We start from the raw sequence: 20,601 nt of genomic DNA, 5'->3' as shown, positions 1-20,601 counted from the left end.
CCTTGGAGTTCTTTTAGGAGTTGGGGATTGAGACGAGCATATGGTTTATTTTCTTAGAAGGAAATAATGTAAATAAATTCTGCAGTTCACATTAACATACTTAACACTTATATATTTAGTTTGAAAAAAAAACATATCAGAGAAGGCCAGATCTGATCATATCACACTTAATGAATTATCCAAGAGGTCTTTTTAACCTAAAGGTTTCTGAGTCAAGAACCTCAGTTGCAGTTAAAGATCCCACACCCTTCACAGGGGAGCTATTCAACACCATAGATCTCTGCCATCTTCTCAGTTTGGCTTGGGCTCTAGCTCCCTTTTATCCCCTGGGAGAACCATGACTGACATTTTGTTCTTTTGGGGGGCTGGCAGAGTCAAAACAACACTCCATAAAACTTGTTATTGGCAGGCTCTGAGGAAGTGATTCAAATCCACCTCTAGAGGGCTTCAAATAATATCAATATTATTTTATTCCAGTTATGGGCCGAGTCAAAATTTATGTACATGTGCACTTTTTTTAATAGCTTGAAAAGGCTGGAACAATTTCTGAGGGTGGGTAAAAGAAAGGACAATAACTTACTAATTAAGAGATGACGTGGAAAAATACTTGCAAGATAAAATGAGAGAATAGAGGGTCTAAGAGAATTAAATGTGTTAGCCAGAGGAAATGTGTGTGTGTGTGTGTGTGTGTGTGTGTGGATGTGCATCCTCCCTCATATAACATTCATATATGAAGTTATAGCTTAAGAGAAAAACATTCCAGTTTGAAGAAAGGGTAATTGAGAAAGTAATAAAATCCCTTGAAGATGGGATCAGTATAATACTAATTATACTTTTATAAGCTAAATTCTTAGGGTGTAAGTAGGAAATACAGTACATTGTAACTGAAGTAAGAAATGTAAACAGAGTGCCTAATGTAGTTAAAAGTGATCTTTACTTGGATTTTCTTGTACTCCCTTCTCCCTATGTGCTCAAGCTATCAGAGTGCCTTTTTGATCTAAGCCCTTTTTGTGTGTATTATGTTCTTGCCTTGATGAAATCTACTGGAAACACTGCAAACAAACATAGCTATTGTTAAATATAACATACACACAGTTCATGGAGACACACACTCATAACCTGTTTCGAGCTGGTGTTTGGAACCACTGTCTTGTTTCTTAGACACCAGTAATAAGTGTGTCTTTTAGCCTGTATCATTATCAGGTTATTCACTGATCATGGATAGTACAATTTTCATAAGACTCGGCATTAATAAATTTTTGTTGTTTTCACATTTTGCAGATTACTTTAGGTTAAAAAAATAATAATAACAAACAAAGGTTTGTCCTATCATTTGAAGATTTTCAAATATGCTCACTGAGCTGAATAAGTTTCAGAGATCTGATATTAGCTGTTTTGTATGTTGAATGTGTCCTTTTAATCTTCCTCTCAGTGTTCTTATATATCTTCCTCCCACACCCAAAAAGCATATACTGGTGAGCCACCATGCGATGAATAGATTGCATGGAAAACAGAAACAATAAGAGAGGTGTTGTGTAAATATTTAAATAATAATGCAGTGTCATTTTCAAATTTTAAATATTTTGAAATCAGCATTTTGAGTCAAGAATTAGACTTGAAGTTAGCTAACTTTCAAAATTGTAAATCAAGAAGTGATGCATGGGACAGTATGGAAGAAACAGGGAGCACCCTAACTGCATCAGAGATGTGCTGCTCATTTCAGGGTACCTCGGGTACCACGGGAAACATGTTAGTTACACAGGAATGAAGAAGTTTGCAAGTGCATCTTTAAATACCCTTATATATAGAATTATTTTTTATTCTGGGATTACCAATTTCTTAATTATATATAAATTAACAGACATCTGCTTTCACCAAATAGATTTTGGCTAAGGCTTACAAAATTGGTATAAATTTAGTTTTCTTTTTGAACCAAATCAGCATTAACATTCCTGTTTTCAAGGAACAGTTGATTATTCAGTTAATAATTTTAATAATTAATGAGCTATGAAATAATAATACACTTATTTAAATTTTACTTAAATTTTTTTTCGGGAAATGAAGTTATCTATGTTCATTTGAAAGTAGTTACTTTTCTGTATACTTGGAGAACTAACATATTCAGGGAAAAATTTATCCAAAAAAAAAAAAAAAAGAATCCTCTTTATGCTATTAACTGTGGTTCCCCAGCCCTTGGGGTTCATTGGCAAATCGAGCTCCTATGGACTTCAGAGGATCCTTGTTCTCAGATCTTCCCTGTAGGGTGCACAGCAGGACAAGATATAAGCTGTATTTCCACCAGTTCATCTGCCTGTCTCTGCTTTACAGTTTAACTATATTCCAAAACAGCATATATTCTTCTGGGAATAACTCATTCATGAAGTTTTAATTTTTATGACATAACTTTGTTTTAGTTAAGTCAAAATCTTCAGAGCAATTTTCTTTTAAAAATCTAGAACTTATTCAAAAACAGAATATAAAATAGAAATGGCTTAGAAAAACTCTAAAATCTGTCTTCCATTTGAAATAACAAATAAAAAATTTTAACCTTGAAGTTGGTTTCTACAAGTCAATAAATTAGACCTTGAAAGAGTCCCTCAGTCACAGTTGCAGTGCTGTGTGAACATGCTTTATATGGCAGTGCCATTCTGTATTTCCTGTTGGTGTGGAGTAGCAGATGACCTCCCATAGCTAACATTGCACAGTAATAACAAGACTAGCAAATTTAAGTAGAATATGAAGCAATATGCAGCTAACTTATTAGTGTTTGATTAGATTGCTCCTATCAGCCATTTTATCTTAAAAGAGCATTTCAAAGTAAATCTACTCAAACTAATGATAGGAAAAGATTCTAAAGCAGTTTACTTTGGGCCTTCTTTTCCTCTACAAGTGCACATTGGATTCACAAGTCCTCAGGTAGTTCTCTTGTTCCTAACTATACTTGTCAACCATCTTCCTTTTTCCCTACAGTTCATATAAACAAAAATAGTTGAAATAGTGTTACTACGTAAGCCACATGTAGAATTAAGGGGAAATATTCTCAAACAGTGACCTTTTGAAGTTTGTTTAGTAAAATCACCAAGGCAAGTTACTGTTCCATCATTCCTGATCAGTGGGTAGGCTCTCTTCATCATGCCCCTGCTGAGAATGTTTTTTAAACTCTATGGTTCTAGGAACTCTATAAGCTGAGGGTGGGAAATTGAATAAACATTGATTCTGAGACGAAGAAGAAAGTTGTGGTGGGTTATTTTGGGGTTTTGTTTGTTTGTTTGTTTGTTTTTTAATTTCCATTTGGGAAAGCATTAGTACTTGTCAAGGTGTAAAGAATGAACTAGGATGCACAGTAGAAGTCTAAGATTAGAATTATAAGTCTGCTTTGTCCTTAGAGATGCTGCTGTAGATTTCATTTTTGAAACACTACAATGCAAGAGGGAAATTAAAATCTTTAACAATGCCTTGTTTTCTAAATCTTGTTTACAGAATTCACCCAATAATATGAGCCTGAGTAATCAACCGGGCACTCCAAGGGATGATGGCGAAATGGGGGGAAATTTCTTAAATCCTTTTCAGAGTGAGAGTGTAAGTATTCCTTTGCCTACATTATTATGTCCAAAATTGGTTTCTGAAGGTTTCCTTTTAGAATTATTCATAAAGCCATTATTATGATTATTTATCTAGAGCTCAACAGGTTGATATTTCAAAAGTTAGAAAACTAAGTGAAATTTCTTTGGAAAAATTAAAAAAATAAACTTGTTCTTTTTTGCTCCTATTCTGTACACATAGTTACAAAAAAAAAAAAACTATAAAACAAATTTTCTTGTAGAGAACATCCACTATAAAGGAACAATGCTGGAAACAAGTTGCATATTGGATAGTTTTTACAAGTTTTCACATTACTAAAATGGCTTGAGTCACTGCAAAACCAGGTCTGTTCTCAGATCTAGACTCTGAATGTCCTCTGTAAGATATCTACTTCATGCACTAGACATCACTCAAGAGAAGGCCAGTATTGGTGGTCATTTAGCCTGTTATTTCCTTGTAACCTGAGCTGGACACCAGAGTCATTTTTTGAATATGATTACTGCGTTAAGCAAAGGCAGTATTCCATATCTCCATAGAAGCAGACAGGAGCAAAAAGAGAAGTAATAAAATTCATTCACTCATTTAACAATTACTGAGCACTTAAAAACAGGCCAAAGCAATATGCTACACACTGGAGAGACCAAAAAGACAATATGGTATCTTTTCTCAAGGAGTTATTACATAAAACAGTGATTTTTTTAACCTAATATTTCACACCAAAAACACCTACAGAATTTTTAAAAAATACATTTTCCCAGGACTCTCCCTAGACCTAGTGAATCAGAATTTCTAGGAGTGGTACTGGGCATTCTTGAAAATGAAAAAGCTTTGTCAGTGATGCTAATGTACATTCTCTGCTAATAACTTCTGAATTGGAATATAGCATAAAGGATTTCAAAATCCAAACTAATTTCATCTTTATAGCATCAGTGCCCACACATACGGATTTCCATCATTAAAATCAGAGGAGAAAACTTCCCTCATTTTGCCCTAACACAACCTTCTCTAGAGGTGATACTATTAGAATTTGAAACTGTGGCTAGTAACAAATATGCTTTTGCATGGAGTGGCTGCTTTGAGCCTAAGATTGGGTGTTCTGTGGGTTCTTTTACTTTTTCCTATCAACATAACACCTCTGTGTGGGATAAGACTTTCCCTGTTTTTAGACTTTAGTTCTGTTAAAACTAGAAATAAAATTATACTAATCTTTATCTGTATAAATCTTATACTGATCTTTATCTGTACATGATTAGTGAGGACAAAGAATGTACACATAAAAATTCATATTAAAAAGTCAGAAGACTAGCTTGTCATAATGCTTAGGATTATAGGAACCATTTTTTAGATACTGGTTTTCACTAGTTTGCTTCAAGACTATGGACAAAAATTAAATGGACTACCATTTTAATTAGTTAATGTTGGCTTTATCTAATTAGAACATTTATTTCCTTTCTTGCTAATTCTTTCAGCAATAAAATGGTATAATTCAGTGAGGTATGTGATACTTAGTTCAGTCCAACATTTCTTGAGCCTCTAATATGTAACGTGCTTGGTTAAGGACAAAGTATTCTGAGATAAATATAACACGTCACTAACCTCAAAGAATGCCATTGGATGGGAAGAACATGGTTAAAACTAATTAAACCCTAAGTCAGATTAATAGGTGTTATAATAGATATAAGCCAGTTTGTTTTTTAAGTATAAAGGAAATTATTAATTTGGGATTGGAGAAGAAAACTTTTTTAAAAGGTCCCACATGACTGTTGTTTCGGGGACGGGACAACAGACCTCTCCCCTCTCCTTTCCTAGATTAGTCCTTGGTGACTGCTGCCTTGTTATACATTCAGCAGAGAGGTGCCACTTTAGAGCTGGCATCAGAGAGCTCTCCATGGGGATCAAAGAATCAGATATCACAGGACCTGAAAAACTTCTTTGCATGGAATAAATAAGAGCCTCATCCTTTAACCTTAACTGGACTATGCACATGCAAAACAGTCAATCTTTTTCTAAGTATGTGCATAGGAAAGAGAGGATCTGGAGCTGGGCTCCTCCCATCCCTGACTCCTGGCCCAGCCTCACTATTCCAGAAGCCAAGAAGAAGGTAAAATGCCAGACTGCTGTATAGAGTTAGCAGAAAACAAAAGCTCCCTCCCATCCCTTCCTTCCCTCTGTCCTGTCCCCACTTGAAAAGCCCCCAAAGGAAAAACAATTGGATGATGATTGAGGAACTGTACCACCACCTAGAGACAGTGCAGCCTTGTAAGCATGTCCACACTAGCTGCTCCACTCTTTTGTCTGCCCGTTGAGGACTCTGCTGTATTATGAATGATGCAATTGTTATCCATGGCTTTCTGCATCACATCACCACACATTTTTGTTTAGACCTTTTTAAAAGTTCAAGAAATGAGGAGCGGAGAGAAAGGAAGACAAAAGACAAATCTGAGGCATTAAAGTAAATTAAAGTGAAAATAGGCTAGGTATCCAATAAGTTAGCTTTCCCGTAATCAAGGAAAAATAGAACTATATAAAGAATTCAAAAAGAAATCATTTTTGAATGAATGAACATGTATGTTCTAGTGTTTTTATAATGTATATAACTCTGAAAAGCACATACTTTGGAGCAGTCTGCCTTTTGAGGATTTGTCAGTCCTATCTTGAAGTCAAACCACATAAGGAGGCCTGGAAAGAGTGAACATCTACTGAGTGCTTTTTATGTAGCAGCCACTATCCTAGTCACTTCACACATGCTACTTCATTTAATTAATATTTATAGAAACAAAATACCCAACCCAGAGTCAGAAACCTTGCAGTGCCAACATGCAACTCATAGAAAAATCTGAATCAAATGTTTCACTACTCAGCCTTTTTTTGGAATCCTAAACAAGACCATTATTTCAAGAAACAAACACGCCCCCTAGTGTTCAAATTCTGTAAAATGTTTGTTTTTGAAAATCTAGAATGCAAAAAGCCTTATTTCAGAAAGTAGTTTTTCATGCTTCTCCTGTAAAGAAAGCAGTTAGTCTTATTTACTGAATTAATTTAGCAGAGTATTTTACTCCATGGCAATGAACGGTAATCAATTGAGTAAAAGTGATATTAAAAATCATGGTCTCTACTAGGAATTATAAACAAGATGATAGGTCGTCTCCTATTACCCTTACTCCCCTTAGTCATTTTCTGTTATAAAGGTATCATATACATCCAAATTTTCTTTTATACAGTCACATAAACATTGAATTTATTTCACTTTAGTTCAGTTCAGAGTCGCTGCACTATTCTTTATCTCTCATTAAGAAAATAAAATATATCTAGATGCTTAAAAATAGAAATGATGTAAGATCTGAAGTGTTCTCGAAGTGTGTAAACAGGAATTTATGCACACTGTGCAAAGACTGAATGGGTGTTTGGTGGGTACCATGCTTTGGGAACTGTGTATAGTAAGGGGAAAATCAAATTCGCTAGTTTATACCAAGGCATGCCATTTCAAAATATATTTTACATAAAAAAGTAAAATCAATTAGTATACATTTGAAATTATATCTTTAGGGTTTTGTTTGTTTGTTTGTTTTTGTTAAACCAAACAGTTAATGACTTTGTAAGAGCCATTATATCATCTGATTAAGGAGAACCAGACTCACAGAATAGTCTGGAAGCAGGGCAACCTCATATCACAGCATTTTGGCACAAACATTACAATACATCATCCCATATTGATGCAGCAGTACAATAGAAACATTGTAGTGTCGTCTCCGGACAGTACACCATGAATATTTTATGTCTCTAGATACGAGACGCCATTTAACACCTACTCTTCCTTTACTTTAGGAAAACCGTAAGCCACTTCTCTTACATGTTGAAGAATAGTAATCAATACCCAAATTCCTTTTTGCTTGCACATTCTGTGAGTCTTCCTAGAAATTTGTAATTTCCCTTATTTTACTTGGATGAAGCAGTTTCAATAAAAGCAGTAGCAGATGAGCAGTTTACAACCTCAGCAGTGCAAACAGCACATTGCCCATATGGACTCTCACACATCTATACATATCTACCAAACCAAATACACTTAGAGCATCACTTTACAGTTACTGGTACTATTCAAAAATTATATTAAATGCTTGGGACTTCTTCTGAGTTGTATTGCGTGAAGCAGATGCTTCTATCTTTTCTGACTGAATCTAGCCCTTATTTTTTTTTAATCCTGATCATTCAGAATGTGTATGAAAAGAGATAGTTTCTAGAGTTAATTATGACTTATCTAGAAATTTTTTTTTCAAAAACTTCTTTTGAAGTGCTTTCTGAAATGCTTCAGTATCTTTTACTGTTTTTAGATGATTGCCACCATATACCCATAAAATCCTTTTTCTTAAAACAGTGATTGATGATCTTGCTATGGTTTTTAAATTTAAATTAATTAAAATAAAATTTTAATTTTAAAATTTTCAGCTCCTAAATTGCACTAGCTACAGTTTAAGAGTTCCGTAGCCATATGTGGCTAATGACTCTTACATTGAACAACAAACACAGAATAGAATGTATCCATCATCACAGAAAGCTCTATTGAACAGCACTGATGGGATCACCACTTTTATTGTAATAGTAGCCATAGAAAGCATAGATTACACTTTCCCATGCCCACTTTGCCATATTCTCTAATTTCTTCTATTTAATAAAAGCTTGGTATCCACGTATTTTCTTTTTTAATTCTTCCCCCTAAAGGTCATATATACAAATGTAATTCTGTTTGTAAAAGGCTGTGGATAGTTCACTGAACCTTGCTGTCATTATTTATAATGGGAGATTTGCATGGTATCTTCTGTTGAAATGAAGGCATATCCCCCTCTGGCACAGGGGCAAGGTGGGCTCCATTTCATCAGGTTTTGTCTGGTTGCTTTGGGATTTAGGTATTGCTTTGTTCTGCTGTGCTTTTTTGCTGCCACTATCAAGGGTGAAGACGAAGAGGTTTTTCTGTCAAACTGCATCCCCTTCTCTTTGGAAGTCTCCCCCTTTTTATCACCCTACTCACAATCCAACATTAGAGTCAGTGACATATATAATTTAGCTTTCCTAAAAGGAAATTTGAGGCTATTAAGTGATTATCAAGTAGATTTTCCATGATTTGACCTGCATTTAAAGGATTAACAATCATCCCCCTATGATCCAGTGACCCGTTTTCAAGCCCACTCATCCACCTTTTCTCAGGATCAATGAGGGTTTTGGCTTGAGCCTAGATTTACCCCTAATGACTTTCTGTCCAGACTTCTACCAGCTGAGCCATTCCCCAGGGCATCCTGCTTTCCCTGTAAAATCCATCCTTCTCTCAGTACACACCTTACACCTCATTTCTGGTTCCTGCAGTACCTCAGCTCATCTAGAATTTACTTCATTCGGTTTGGCCTGCTCTCTTTTTTAAAAGTTCACACTCCCCTTTCCAAGATCATTACTTTTCCTTTGGAATGCCCTGCTGCCTGGAACCAATGTCCTTGACTTCACCTGCCTCTTTCCATGAGGCACAGTCCTTATTAACATGTTTAAAGGAATTCTCCTTTGGCCTGGTCCTCAGCAAATATTTTTTTAACAAAACATTTAAAATATCTAAGGGTTTACACTTACATTTTCATCTAGAAACCCTGTTCATCTGGAGATCATTGCCGTTTGGGAGTGGATGCCCTCCCCTCATCTCAGACAGTCTGGCACTATGCTGTCCAAGATGGAACCCACCAGCTACATGGGAATATTTAAGTTTAAATAAATTAAGTAATATTAAAATTACAGTTCCTCAGCCAGACTAGCCCATTTCATGTGCTCAGTGGCCACCTGTGGCTAGTGTCTTCTGTGTTGAATGGCACAGAAGAAAGTGTTGAAGAAAGTTCTGTCAGACAGTATTGCTCTGGAGCTTTTCTGTCACACACAGTCCATTCCTCAAGAATACAGGTGTAGATAGGCATAATTATCACAATAATTGCCATCTGTTCCTCTCTCAATAATTTCTGAAAGCCTCACCTTTTACCAATGGTCAGCCTCATCAAACTGAAAAGTTGTGTGTAACAACAGTACCCCCTGCTCCCACCCTAAAAATACTGTGGACTGAAATTGGAACCACAGATTAGAGGAAGACACTTACATCCTTAAATGTAAATCAGACTCTTAAGTATTCTAAACACTTTATGAGAATGTCCTAGGGCCAGCTGGGAGTTGTTTTTTGTTTTGCTTTATTCTGTTTCCCTTACACTATTAATTAAACATTTACTGAACACTTTCTGTATATTCAGTAAATACATGGTTTTAAAGATTTTAGATTTAATACTCCCCAAGTTCCTTTAAGATAAATGCTATTATTAAACCCATTTCACCCATGAAGAAACTGAAGCACAAAGAGGTCAGGTGATATAGTTACTAAGTTTACATAGTTAGTAGGTAGTTAGGCTGTCCCTCATACTTATTTCATTATGGATTGGATTTACCCAGATTGTTACAAATGCCCACAAAACATGAATCTGGCTAGAAGGAGACGACTGAGGGCCTGGGTAATTGTCAGCCATCTGAGTGCAGAGAGAGAGGGAGACTGGTCGCTTTCCAGAGGAAATATTATAAATTTCAGGACTTAGTCAATTCTATATAAATTCACTCTTTTATAGCTTCTTATTTTTATGTTAAAGGCTTGAGCATAAAAGATTTCAAGACGTTAAAATCCATGGTTACTACTGTTTACCAAGAAGAACATTAGTGGTCTGTAAAAGAATTGTTGTTAAAATATGGATTCTTTTTTCTTTCTAGTACTCCCCTAGCATGACAATGAGTGTGTGATCCATTACCAAGTCTCCTCATGAAAACCACAGTGAGTCAGCCCTTCACAGAACTACTACGGAAGAAAATTATTCATCACAGTGTACAGTTAAACAAAGGAATCTCAGTCACACCAAACCAACCTTTTTATTTCCTGCTCTCTCCCCTATTTTTTGAAGAAAGCGGGTCCAAACGTGATTCAAACAACTGTACAGAGCGGCATATTAGAATTGCCCTAAACTGAACTGCAAATAATTATCTGTGTATGTATATGTGTGGGTCAGAGAATGTATTGTATATGTGTATGTTATACGGACATATGCACATACATACATTGACCCACAGGACATTGTAAAATATTATTACATGACATCTTAAGTAGAAGTAAGTAGGGACTTTTATTCCATCCTTTTTTTCACGTTTACATTTTAATTATTAAAAGTTGCTCCTGCCCCTCCCTGAACTATTTTGTGCTGTGTATATCACTGCTTTATATAAGTTATTTTTTAAGGTGAACTCAGATGTTATGGTTTTGTAAATGTCTGCAATCATGGATAGGAATAAAATTGCTTATTTGAGAGCTTTCATTAAATTGCGTCTGATGCAAGTTACCCTGTGAATCACAAAGTGTACTGTCTCAAAAAAAAAAAAAAAAAAAGAAGAAGAAGAAGGTGTGTCCTCATCCTCTGTCAGATCAAACAATTTCTCAGTTACCTTTAGTGAAAAGTATTTTGTAGTTTTTATTTAGGAAAACTACTTCAACTGGGGCCCAACACCATATATTTCTGCAAGAATTGCTTTAGATGGAATTCTTGATTTGTCTTTGATGATACAGAAAATCATTAATTAGCCCCACCTGCTTAGACCATAGCAATAAAATGACAGGGGTCGTCATATTTTTAGAAATATATTTTCTGTCTAACATGATGGAGCCCAGAAGTGATAACAAAACCATTTGCTTGAAATTGTCACTTCTCACCAGGAATAGTAGAGCTAAATTTTTAATAACATGCTAATGGAAAATGGTATCTGATTTTTACTCAGACTTCTTGTGAACATTTCCACATAGACACTGCAAAGAATATACATTCAAATGACTGAGACTTTCAGCAGAAGGGGAAAAGAGTTTTTACTGCACCCAAGGGGCTCTGAAGTGCTGCTTTTCTATCTGGGTAACTTGCTTACTAGCTGCAGAACTGACTGGTAACAGTCCCATCTGTGAATACCTCACTAGCAGCAAAGCCCCTGCTCTGTTCCCAGGATATAAGACTTTTGTTTAGAGGGAAATCATTTGTAGTAACTATATTCATCTGGCCATTGACTTCAGCAGGCTAAATCTGCCTTGTGTAACTGTTCAGAAAAGAATGCATAAATGTTAAAAATTAAAGAAAAAAACAAAACACTTCCCTTACGCTAAAGCACATTGTTCTGTGGCACTTTGCATATCTTTTGGGGGTTTTGTGTTCAGTCTTACATACAGACACCGAAATTATAATAGAAAAATGTGAAGACTTTAATTTTAGACTCCACAAGATAAGTTGGCGATCCTTTCTGTTAAAATTGTGATACAAATAACCATTGGTAAACATCAACTACATATCCAAACTCCAGAGCAAAGAATTTGAAAAAGTATTGTTTAATCGCAGGTAAGAGGAATCCTCCTTCCTTTAGGCTTGTGGTCTCCAAAGTGAAAATTTAGCAGTATATTTGCTAGTTCCTTGTCCCAGATGACTTATTTCTCTCAAATCCATAATGATTTATTCCCTCTGAAAATAAGATTTTGCCTGTGCATGACAGGGATGCTGGGCAGAACTGTTGAAGGGGGAAAAAGATGCTGAATTAAATTTATGTCCCAGATTTAAACTCTAATCAAATGAGTCACCATTAATCCAACAGTGTGGGGGAGCCTAGGACTGCACACTGGAGAACAGCTTCAAGTTTTCAAGCTGCAGAGAACTTTCATGAAAAAGTCAAATTAGAAAGTCTTTAACTCAAGCCAAGGTAGTCTGAAGACACTTCTTATAGACATGAGAATTTACCAAGAATAATTTTAACTTTCACTTTTTATAATTGTGTGAACATTTTCAACCCTGTGATTATTAAGTTTAATCTTAACAATGCTAGACATTTCAACGTTTTTTGACTATTCATTCCATTGTTACTGATCTTGAATTTCTTTTATTTGCCTTCTAAGAAGGTATTGTTTCTTATTATCACAAAGAATCATGAACCCAATTATACTTCTCCTTATTTCAGGGGTAATATTAGAATATAAATGGCAATATGGATTTCATTACTTCTAGCCCACTTGGTCAAAAAAAAGTAAAATTGGATTTTTCAGCATATAGCAATTTATCATAAGTATTTATTTCTTTTTCTTTCTTGGAGTCCAGATTACAAATAGCTATTGCAATTTTTTTTTTAATTCCTGAAATAGTTGAAAATTTATTTTTGAAGAGAAAATTGTATTTAAGAAAACCATAAAATAAGAATACTTAATTTTAATATCAAATAACTTTCTCGTGCACCAAATGGAGGATAGTAAGTCTGTACAGTAATTTTTGTTTAGGTTTTGAATTATCTAAACTTTATCTTTTTCTCTTGTAATAATACCGTTTAACCCTGTTCTCTTATGTTGGTGCATCTCCATCGATGAATGTGTGTTGGTCTTGATATATACTACCTGTTCCTGAGTTATTTTTACATATTTCACCTCACAGGAATAGCATCAGTAATTCTTGCCTACACTGAATACATAAAATACACATATGAAATGTGAAAATAAATAAGTGAAAACATTAATTTTCGTTACTCTGCCTTGCATTCTGGCAAACTCACTACGTTAAAAATACATGCCAAGTTTTCTCCAGTCTTACAGCAAAATTGCCTGTGGGAACAAAGGCTATGGAGTGCCCTTGATCTGGTAACACCCCACACATTTGACGGGTGAATCCTAGCACTCTGTTACAAGTGTTCTAGTTTGGACTCAATTACTGATGTATAGGAATTGTACAACTGGGAATCTGAGGTTAATATTTCTCTGCTGCCCAAAATATTGACAAATCACTTCTGCTCCCTGTGCCATGAAAAGTGCCCAAAACACCCTTTTCCTTCGAGGAATATAGAGAAAACTTTGATTTCTGTTCTTATGATTCTCTAGGACAGCTGAACTCTGGTGCATTTCATAGGATCATTCAGTTAACTTTCTTCCTATAGCTTAAAAGTGATAAATAAAAATAAATGAGTTCACTTTGGGACATGAGGAAGCTCTACATCTGCCCACCCCTTTTCTTTATAGTATTCTGGGAATGTGCAGCAAAGCATTCAAAACTGCTCCCTGGCATAGAGTGTTACACAGTCCTTAATACCGTGAGGTCTTAATTGGCCTCTTCCATGTCTTCCTACATTGCCTCCTTCCCAATCCCTGCATCCTCCAATAGAAATAAGGTACAGACTGCACATTTTTACCTTTTCAGCCCCTGCAGTTTTCTTCTTCGTGCATTGTATAGTTTTTCCAGGGGAAATAAGTACAATTTCCTCTTCTTGATTATCACTGTTAATTAGAAGCAGTGCCACAAATCATAGCTACTTGATTTTGGAATGCTTTATAGTATTTTAACACTGGTTTTGCCTTCATTTTTATTTTTTATGTACTATAATACTCTTTTCTTGAAAACACTAATTGATGCAAGTAGTGTATGAGTGTGTAGTGTGGTAGTGAGAATATGGGAGTGGGGGGAGAATTGCCACGTATATTCCAAAAGGTAAACTAGTCTTTTTTTTTTTTTTTAACTCCCTGTCCTAGTGGTATAAGTTTCTTGTTGACAATGAGGAGCAGGAGTCTGCATTTGCTTAAAACAGTGGTGCCCAATCATAAGCGTGCGTTAGAGGCACCCTGGGTCTGTGAAGTATAACTTGAGAAATACTGGAAAAGTCAAAGAAAAAATGGTGAACCACCATTGGTACCCTTCTGTTTTGCATACTAAACACTTGTGTGGGGGGGGGGGGTGTGGGGGTGTGTGCGTGTGCACACATGTGTATATTGGACTGGTATGCAGTTTGCTCACAAAACACTCCCACTATGATTTACATTATGTTATACCATAACTGGTAATTATTAAACATAATTCTTTCCTCTGATTGCTTTTTATTTCATTGGTAAAGTAGCTGATAAAAGTGATTTGGGATGAAAAGAGAGTAATACAAGACCTAAGCAGATGGAATCTCCCGTGCCCAGCTTTAACATACCCATGTTAGCTTTTCCACCTCAGACCTTCTTAGGAAGGCACTGCATCTAAAGGTAAGAGCATAAATGATCTTTTATTCCTTGGTTACCTTAATGCCAGGAATCATACAATAATTATAGTTTTTCTATGTAGATATTTGTTTATAAGAAATTGAATGAACATTATTAATTTATTTCACCAAAAGCATCAACTTTATCCTTGAACTCTAAGTCAGATTGAAAGAGATGACCTACAGATGAAAAACACCTTAGACCCTTTAATTACTTCTCTAAACTGTATTCTAAAGAGAAATTCTCAGTTGAATAAGTCTCCTAAGGAGAATTTCTTGTTAAGTTTCCTGTTAATGTAACTGGTCTTCCTGAAAGAAGAAAAATAATTTCTGTAAGTAGTTTAATGTGACTGGTCTTGCTAACTACATCCTTAAAAATGAAATGCAGTACTATCCATAGATATTGCAAATTTTGAAGTGGGACTAAGTGTTTTCATGTATAGAATTACAGTTTGTCTCTTCCCCCTTTGTGAATTTACTCTCCTCGGGATAAATTGCACTTGTTTTGATTATCCTAGTCATTGAAATATTATGTTCCTAGAAATATTTAGCACTTCATTTTTTAAATAAAATGTGCAATTAACATGAGAAAAGTATTAACATTCCTAGAAAAAAAATGATATCGAGGATTTATTCCTAGTTAATATTAAAACTTTATCCCACATTGTCTTTTGCATCATATGACCTCAGGACATTGCCAAGGAAGTGAAATTTGGATTCCTCATAATGTTCTCAGAACACAATACAATATGTTGTCAGCTAAATTTCCATCATGTCCTGGTAAAATTGCTCAGTAACATTTAATTAACCATCTACTTATTAGGAAACAATTCAAGTAATCTGTCCAATTTACATAATTTGAAAACAAATCAACTTTACATTTAGCAATACCTTAGAAATTTTCTTAATAAAAACTACTGATGAAAATGTGTATATTGCTTTCTGTCAAATCATATTTCAAGACGTTTTACTTTCCATGCATTGGGACAACTAAAATCTTCACAGAATGAAGATATGATATATAAAGGACATGCTGTTGTTGTCAACATGGAAAATGGAAAAGACTTTATTCATAGAATTCTTTATTTATGATAACTATCAGATTATTGAGGTATTTAATTTATCTAATTATGATTTTAAGAACTTAATATTTTTTTTTTACCACATGTATTAAATTGTTACCTATAATGTCATCCTGGGAAAATAGAATTATTTGTAAGATTTTTACAAATGCATAATTAATGTATAAATACAATTGGAATCTGGGATGATTCTCAGTAATCTACTATCCTTAATTCAACCGTGGTCATAAGCTACCTGACCCATTCTGTAAATTTAGCGTACACGCATTTGCATGTGCGTGCATGCACACGTGTCTGTGATTACATTTATTCTCAAATGGACTTCTCACTTAATGTTTTTGTACAAATACTTGAGCTATTCATGTAATGTGAAAAGTTGCCATAAAAATGTACATAAATGGCCCTTGATTTGGTACCTGTTTTCACATGTAATTTTAAAAATACAACTTTTCATTTATAGTTTCTACCCTTTCATTTCTAGACTCTGCTTTATTACCCATAGAAAAAGTAAAGAAAATTGTTTTGTATGAAGCTAGCCTTAAGTGTTTCTGAATTATAAATCAAAATATAGCTAATGTGGATCTGTGTATATGACTGAAGCAGACATTATGCCTGCTTTACACAGGCATTATGCCTGTGTATATGACTGAAGCAGACATTATGTAAAAACCAGGAGTCTATACTATCAAAGAATATATATGCCTTAAGAAATGGCTATGTGTAGCTGGTTCTATGTGGTCAGATAACTAAACCAAATACCAAAAATAACTAATATTGTTAGCAAATATCCGTTAATGGATAATAGTTTTATATTTTGTTCCAAATAATATTATACATGATGTGGAAATCTGAAGCAATTATGCAGATAATCCATGCAAAACTATGCTTCTCCTCAAGTGCATTTATCTTTCTGATGAATTGTACAGATGGTTGTCTCAGTTCACCGTTGCCCAAATAAAGATTCTGAAGTAGGTTCTGTATACTCCTCTGTAGATAAATTAAAACTTAGGAGGAGGAAGATCTATAATTGAAATTAAAAATTCATCCTAGATTTAAATTAAATATAGAAATCTGTTTTCAATAAATTCTTTAATACTGGTTACACAGTATTTAAGAGTATTTAAATACCAAGTGTTTTGAGTATTACGGTTTTGATCCAAATGAGGTTTTCTAGTTCAGCGAGGCGGCACATTTGAACATAGTGATTAGAAAGAAAAATGTTATAAATTCTAATGGCCAGACACTTTACTGAGCCAAGGGTTACCTAAAGTAACTTGTCAGGCAATTTTAGCAAGGTGTCTGGATTTCTGGGAGATGGAGGGTAGGTAGCAACGCAACTGAATAGTACCTGAATTTAAGACAGGTAAAAGTCCTGTAACTAAGGACTTTTCTGCTATTTTTAATTGTGCAAAAATGGTTTTTAGTGATAGCTGCATTATGTAGATTCGGAGCAAGATTGGCACAGAGAGATAAAAGCCAGCAGAATTAGTTCAGTTCCCCCTCAGCAACTCTTGGTGAATGAAACAACAGTATAAGAGTCCAAAATGAAGGAAAAGAGGTTAGAATGTCTGCATATCCAGCCCCAAATAATATGAGTAATCAAATATTTGTTCTCATAGCTCAATATGTTCTTTATGTATTTTAATAAAACTTTATTTACAAAGGTAGGCATGTGATTCACAATGAAGTGAATTGTCAACTATAGGTTGCTGACTTCTATATAAATAACATTATTATCACAACCAAAGTTAACAAAAATTCCCTAATATTATCTAACAACCAGTTGAAATTTTTACAGTAGTCCCCAAATGTCTGTGTTGCAGCTGTCAGGTTTTTCCCTACTTTTACTGAGAAATAATTAAAATACATCACTAAGTTTATGGCATATATAGCATGACAGTTTGATTTACATATATTGTGAAATGATTACCACAATAGGTTCAGCTAACATATAGATATAATAAAAAGAAAACAAAGGGAAAAAAATGTTTTCCTTGTGATGAGAACACTTAGGATCTACTCTGTTCATAACTTTTCTATGTATTATACAGCAGTGTTAGACACAGTCACCATGTTACACATCGCATCTCCAGTACTTACTGATCTTATAACTGGAAGTTTGTACCTTTTGACCACCTTCCCCCAACTCCCCCTCCCCCCTAACTCTCAATATATTCTTAAAAGTAAAGAAACCCTATACATCAAAAGAGGCATAAAGATTTATTTACTTATTTATTTTAATCTTGTGTCACTGTACTTTAAAACTCGTTTATTTCAATCCTTGCCAGTTCTGACCAGAGCCATGAAGATTTATAAGGAAATTCCGGAAGTTTTACTTCCTACGCAGATTGTCTGATAAGAAACATGGCATCCCTTTTTGGAAAGATCTAGAACCAACAGACATGCTACATATAAATGTTTAACTGTCTCATTTAGTTTGCAAAGCTTCCCTCACAGTGCGTATTGGCTCTGCTTCACTAAGCGGCCCTTCTCAATGTACGTTGATCTCAGATAAGAGAGGGAACTCTTGACGTCTAGTCATGTCACATGAAAAAAATTTGCATTTAAATGTGCTTGCAATATAATCTCATTTATCACATATAATATATAAATTAGGATAGGTTGCATAAAAGAATTCAACATTGCTTATTTACGTAAATATTGTTTCAGAGAAAGAAATGACTTAAGAATTGTAAGTATCATATGTATTCTCTATATAGTCTTTTGTGGTGCTCACTGTTTTGTCATCAAGTTGGTTATTATTCACTTGTGATTAAAGGGACATTACACATACTTAATGGTCTCAAAATTGGTTCAACAGAACATATTGTTAATCATCGAGAGTGATTTTAATTTTGAAATTAAAACTCAGCATGCTATTATGACAAGCAGTTACTAGTCAAAGATTTTATACATTTACTTCATCTTTATTTGAGAAGTATTTACCTAAGCATTCTTTTTGATTCAATGAAAAACCCCCAGAGAGCTAAATTGATACCTGTTGAAAAAAGAGAATCCAGTTAACACTTTAAAAAATATAAGGCATATATGAAAGTGTTAAATGAAAATTGGAGCATTAGCAATTGCAGGAGATCTGTCTCACCATAAAAGTTCTCATACTAATATCCAGATTCACACCTGAAATGCTCAGTATAACAGTTACTAATAAGAAATTTGTTGGACCAAATAAATAACCAAATCAAAACCAACATAGAAGCCAAGTCTAATTTACACCAAAGACAGATTTGTACATCCACTGCCGGTATTTCTAAGGTAATTACTCCACAAAATCAGGCCATAACCAAATTCTCAGTATTGACTCATCAGAGTTTAAAATTCAATCCATTTAGCAAAAATACCATGTGAAATAGAGCCAGCACAATAATCTCGGGCTCTTCTCAAAAATAGTAATCTTGCTGAAAGATTTCTGGGTGCAGAATTACATGGTCCAGTAAAGCTCACTTTAGAATGTAAAGCATGCAAAGCCCAAATGTCTACAGAACTTGTATGCCATGAGTATCTCTAAAATGAGCTTCTTAAATCATCTCAGAGGGGAAATGGTTCAGGGTGAAGAGAGGTCTGGCAAGCTGTCTGATTGCCTCACTTCCCAGATGATTTAAAACCTTGTTTGGAAAGGTATTTGCTACCATATTTTCAAATGCTAGAAAGATTTGCATAATGTTTCTGTGTAGGAGAGAGTTACTGAACTGTGTATTTGCAAAAATGAATAACTAATAGCGACAGTTTTTCCTTCAAGTAACCAGAAATATTGTCTTGTTTTGCTCTGGCAACAGGCACTTCAGAAAACATGAAATACAGATTGGAAAGGTATATGTTCTAGAAAACATAAATGTTCATTTGAAATCTGTTTAAATTATCTTTCTGGTTTACTTGGCAGGACTGCTTCTCATCAAGTTTACCCTGGGCCTCAAAAAGGAGGTTCTGTTCATCCTACTTATGCATTAGAGTGGCACTGGAAATGTATGAGTTTATCCAACTGAAGAGGAGTTTTGTAGCAGGCAATGATTAAGTCAGATAGTCTTCCCTGTCGTTTCACAGATAGATGTTCTTACTCCTGTGAAAATTAATGATAGGAAACTTCATTTAAGAAGGGGGAGCGGGGACACCAACAGGGGGAGCTCTCGTGTTTTACTGCTAGTGATCGATTGTAGACCCTTCCTAGGTCTAGAATACCTTGCATTCCTGACAGAAAGAAGCCTACACTTCACTACCCCAGCTGAAGGCAGGAAGGTTTTCTTCTTGCTTAGCAACAGCCCAGCCAACGAAAGACTGTCACAATGCAGCCAGTGAAAAGCCACTACCCTTCAAACTCCCAGTCTATTCCAATGGATTTTTTGTTTATAAAGGTCCCTCCCAACCACCCTCTTTCCTCTAGAAAAAAGAGCTTTCCTCTCCTCTGTTCTCCAGGCTTGCCTTTGGTTTTGCCATGACTTGTAGGTCCCAAACTGCAATTCTCTCCTATTCCCAAATAAACCATTTTTACTGGTAAAATAACTGATAGCTTTATTTTTATGGTTAACACTCCTAATGAGTAGAAAATTGGCATTTACTAAGACGAATGATTAATCATAAACTGCCACATAAACTTCAGTTCAGAAGTTAAAGGCATGGTGTCAATTCCTAACCTATTATGCAGCATTTCTTCCAGCTGTAGATGAAAATGTATACTCTAGGCTTTATATTATAGAACCCGTTGTGGTGATCTTGATTCCACTTGCCAAAAATAAGCTACATGGTTTCAACTGTTTTTAGATGTAAATGTCAATAATTAACACACTTCAAATCTATTTCTGGCATAAAAACCTATACACAAAAAATATACAGAATTCAGAAACTA

The 20,601-nt window shown here is 34.9% G+C and overlaps 1 protein-coding gene across 5 annotated transcripts in view; it reads left to right on the top strand.

The window, feature by feature from the left end:
* SSBP2 (single stranded DNA binding protein 2) overlaps positions 1-10,957 on the top strand; it is a 313,722-nt gene extending 302,765 nt beyond the window's left edge. For all 5 annotated transcript variants that reach the window (XM_045497122.1, XM_045497123.1, XM_045497124.1 and 2 more), the window contains 2 exons: positions 3,481-3,579; positions 10,357-10,957. In XM_045497122.1, coding sequence (XP_045353078.1) covers positions 3,481-3,579; positions 10,357-10,386 — 129 coding nt within the window. In that variant the 3' untranslated portion in view covers positions 10,387-10,957. The remainder of the gene's footprint in view (positions 1-3,480; positions 3,580-10,356) is intronic.
* The last annotated feature ends 9,644 nt before the right edge of the window (positions 10,958-20,601 follow it).

Source organism: Leopardus geoffroyi, chromosome A1 (genome assembly GCF_018350155.1).
Source record: "Leopardus geoffroyi isolate Oge1 chromosome A1, O.geoffroyi_Oge1_pat1.0, whole genome shotgun sequence".
Classification (NCBI taxonomy): domain Eukaryota; kingdom Metazoa; phylum Chordata; class Mammalia; order Carnivora; family Felidae; genus Leopardus; species Leopardus geoffroyi.
The sequence above is the reverse complement of the archived record's forward strand: the minus strand, read 5'-3'. Positions and strand labels throughout refer to the sequence as shown.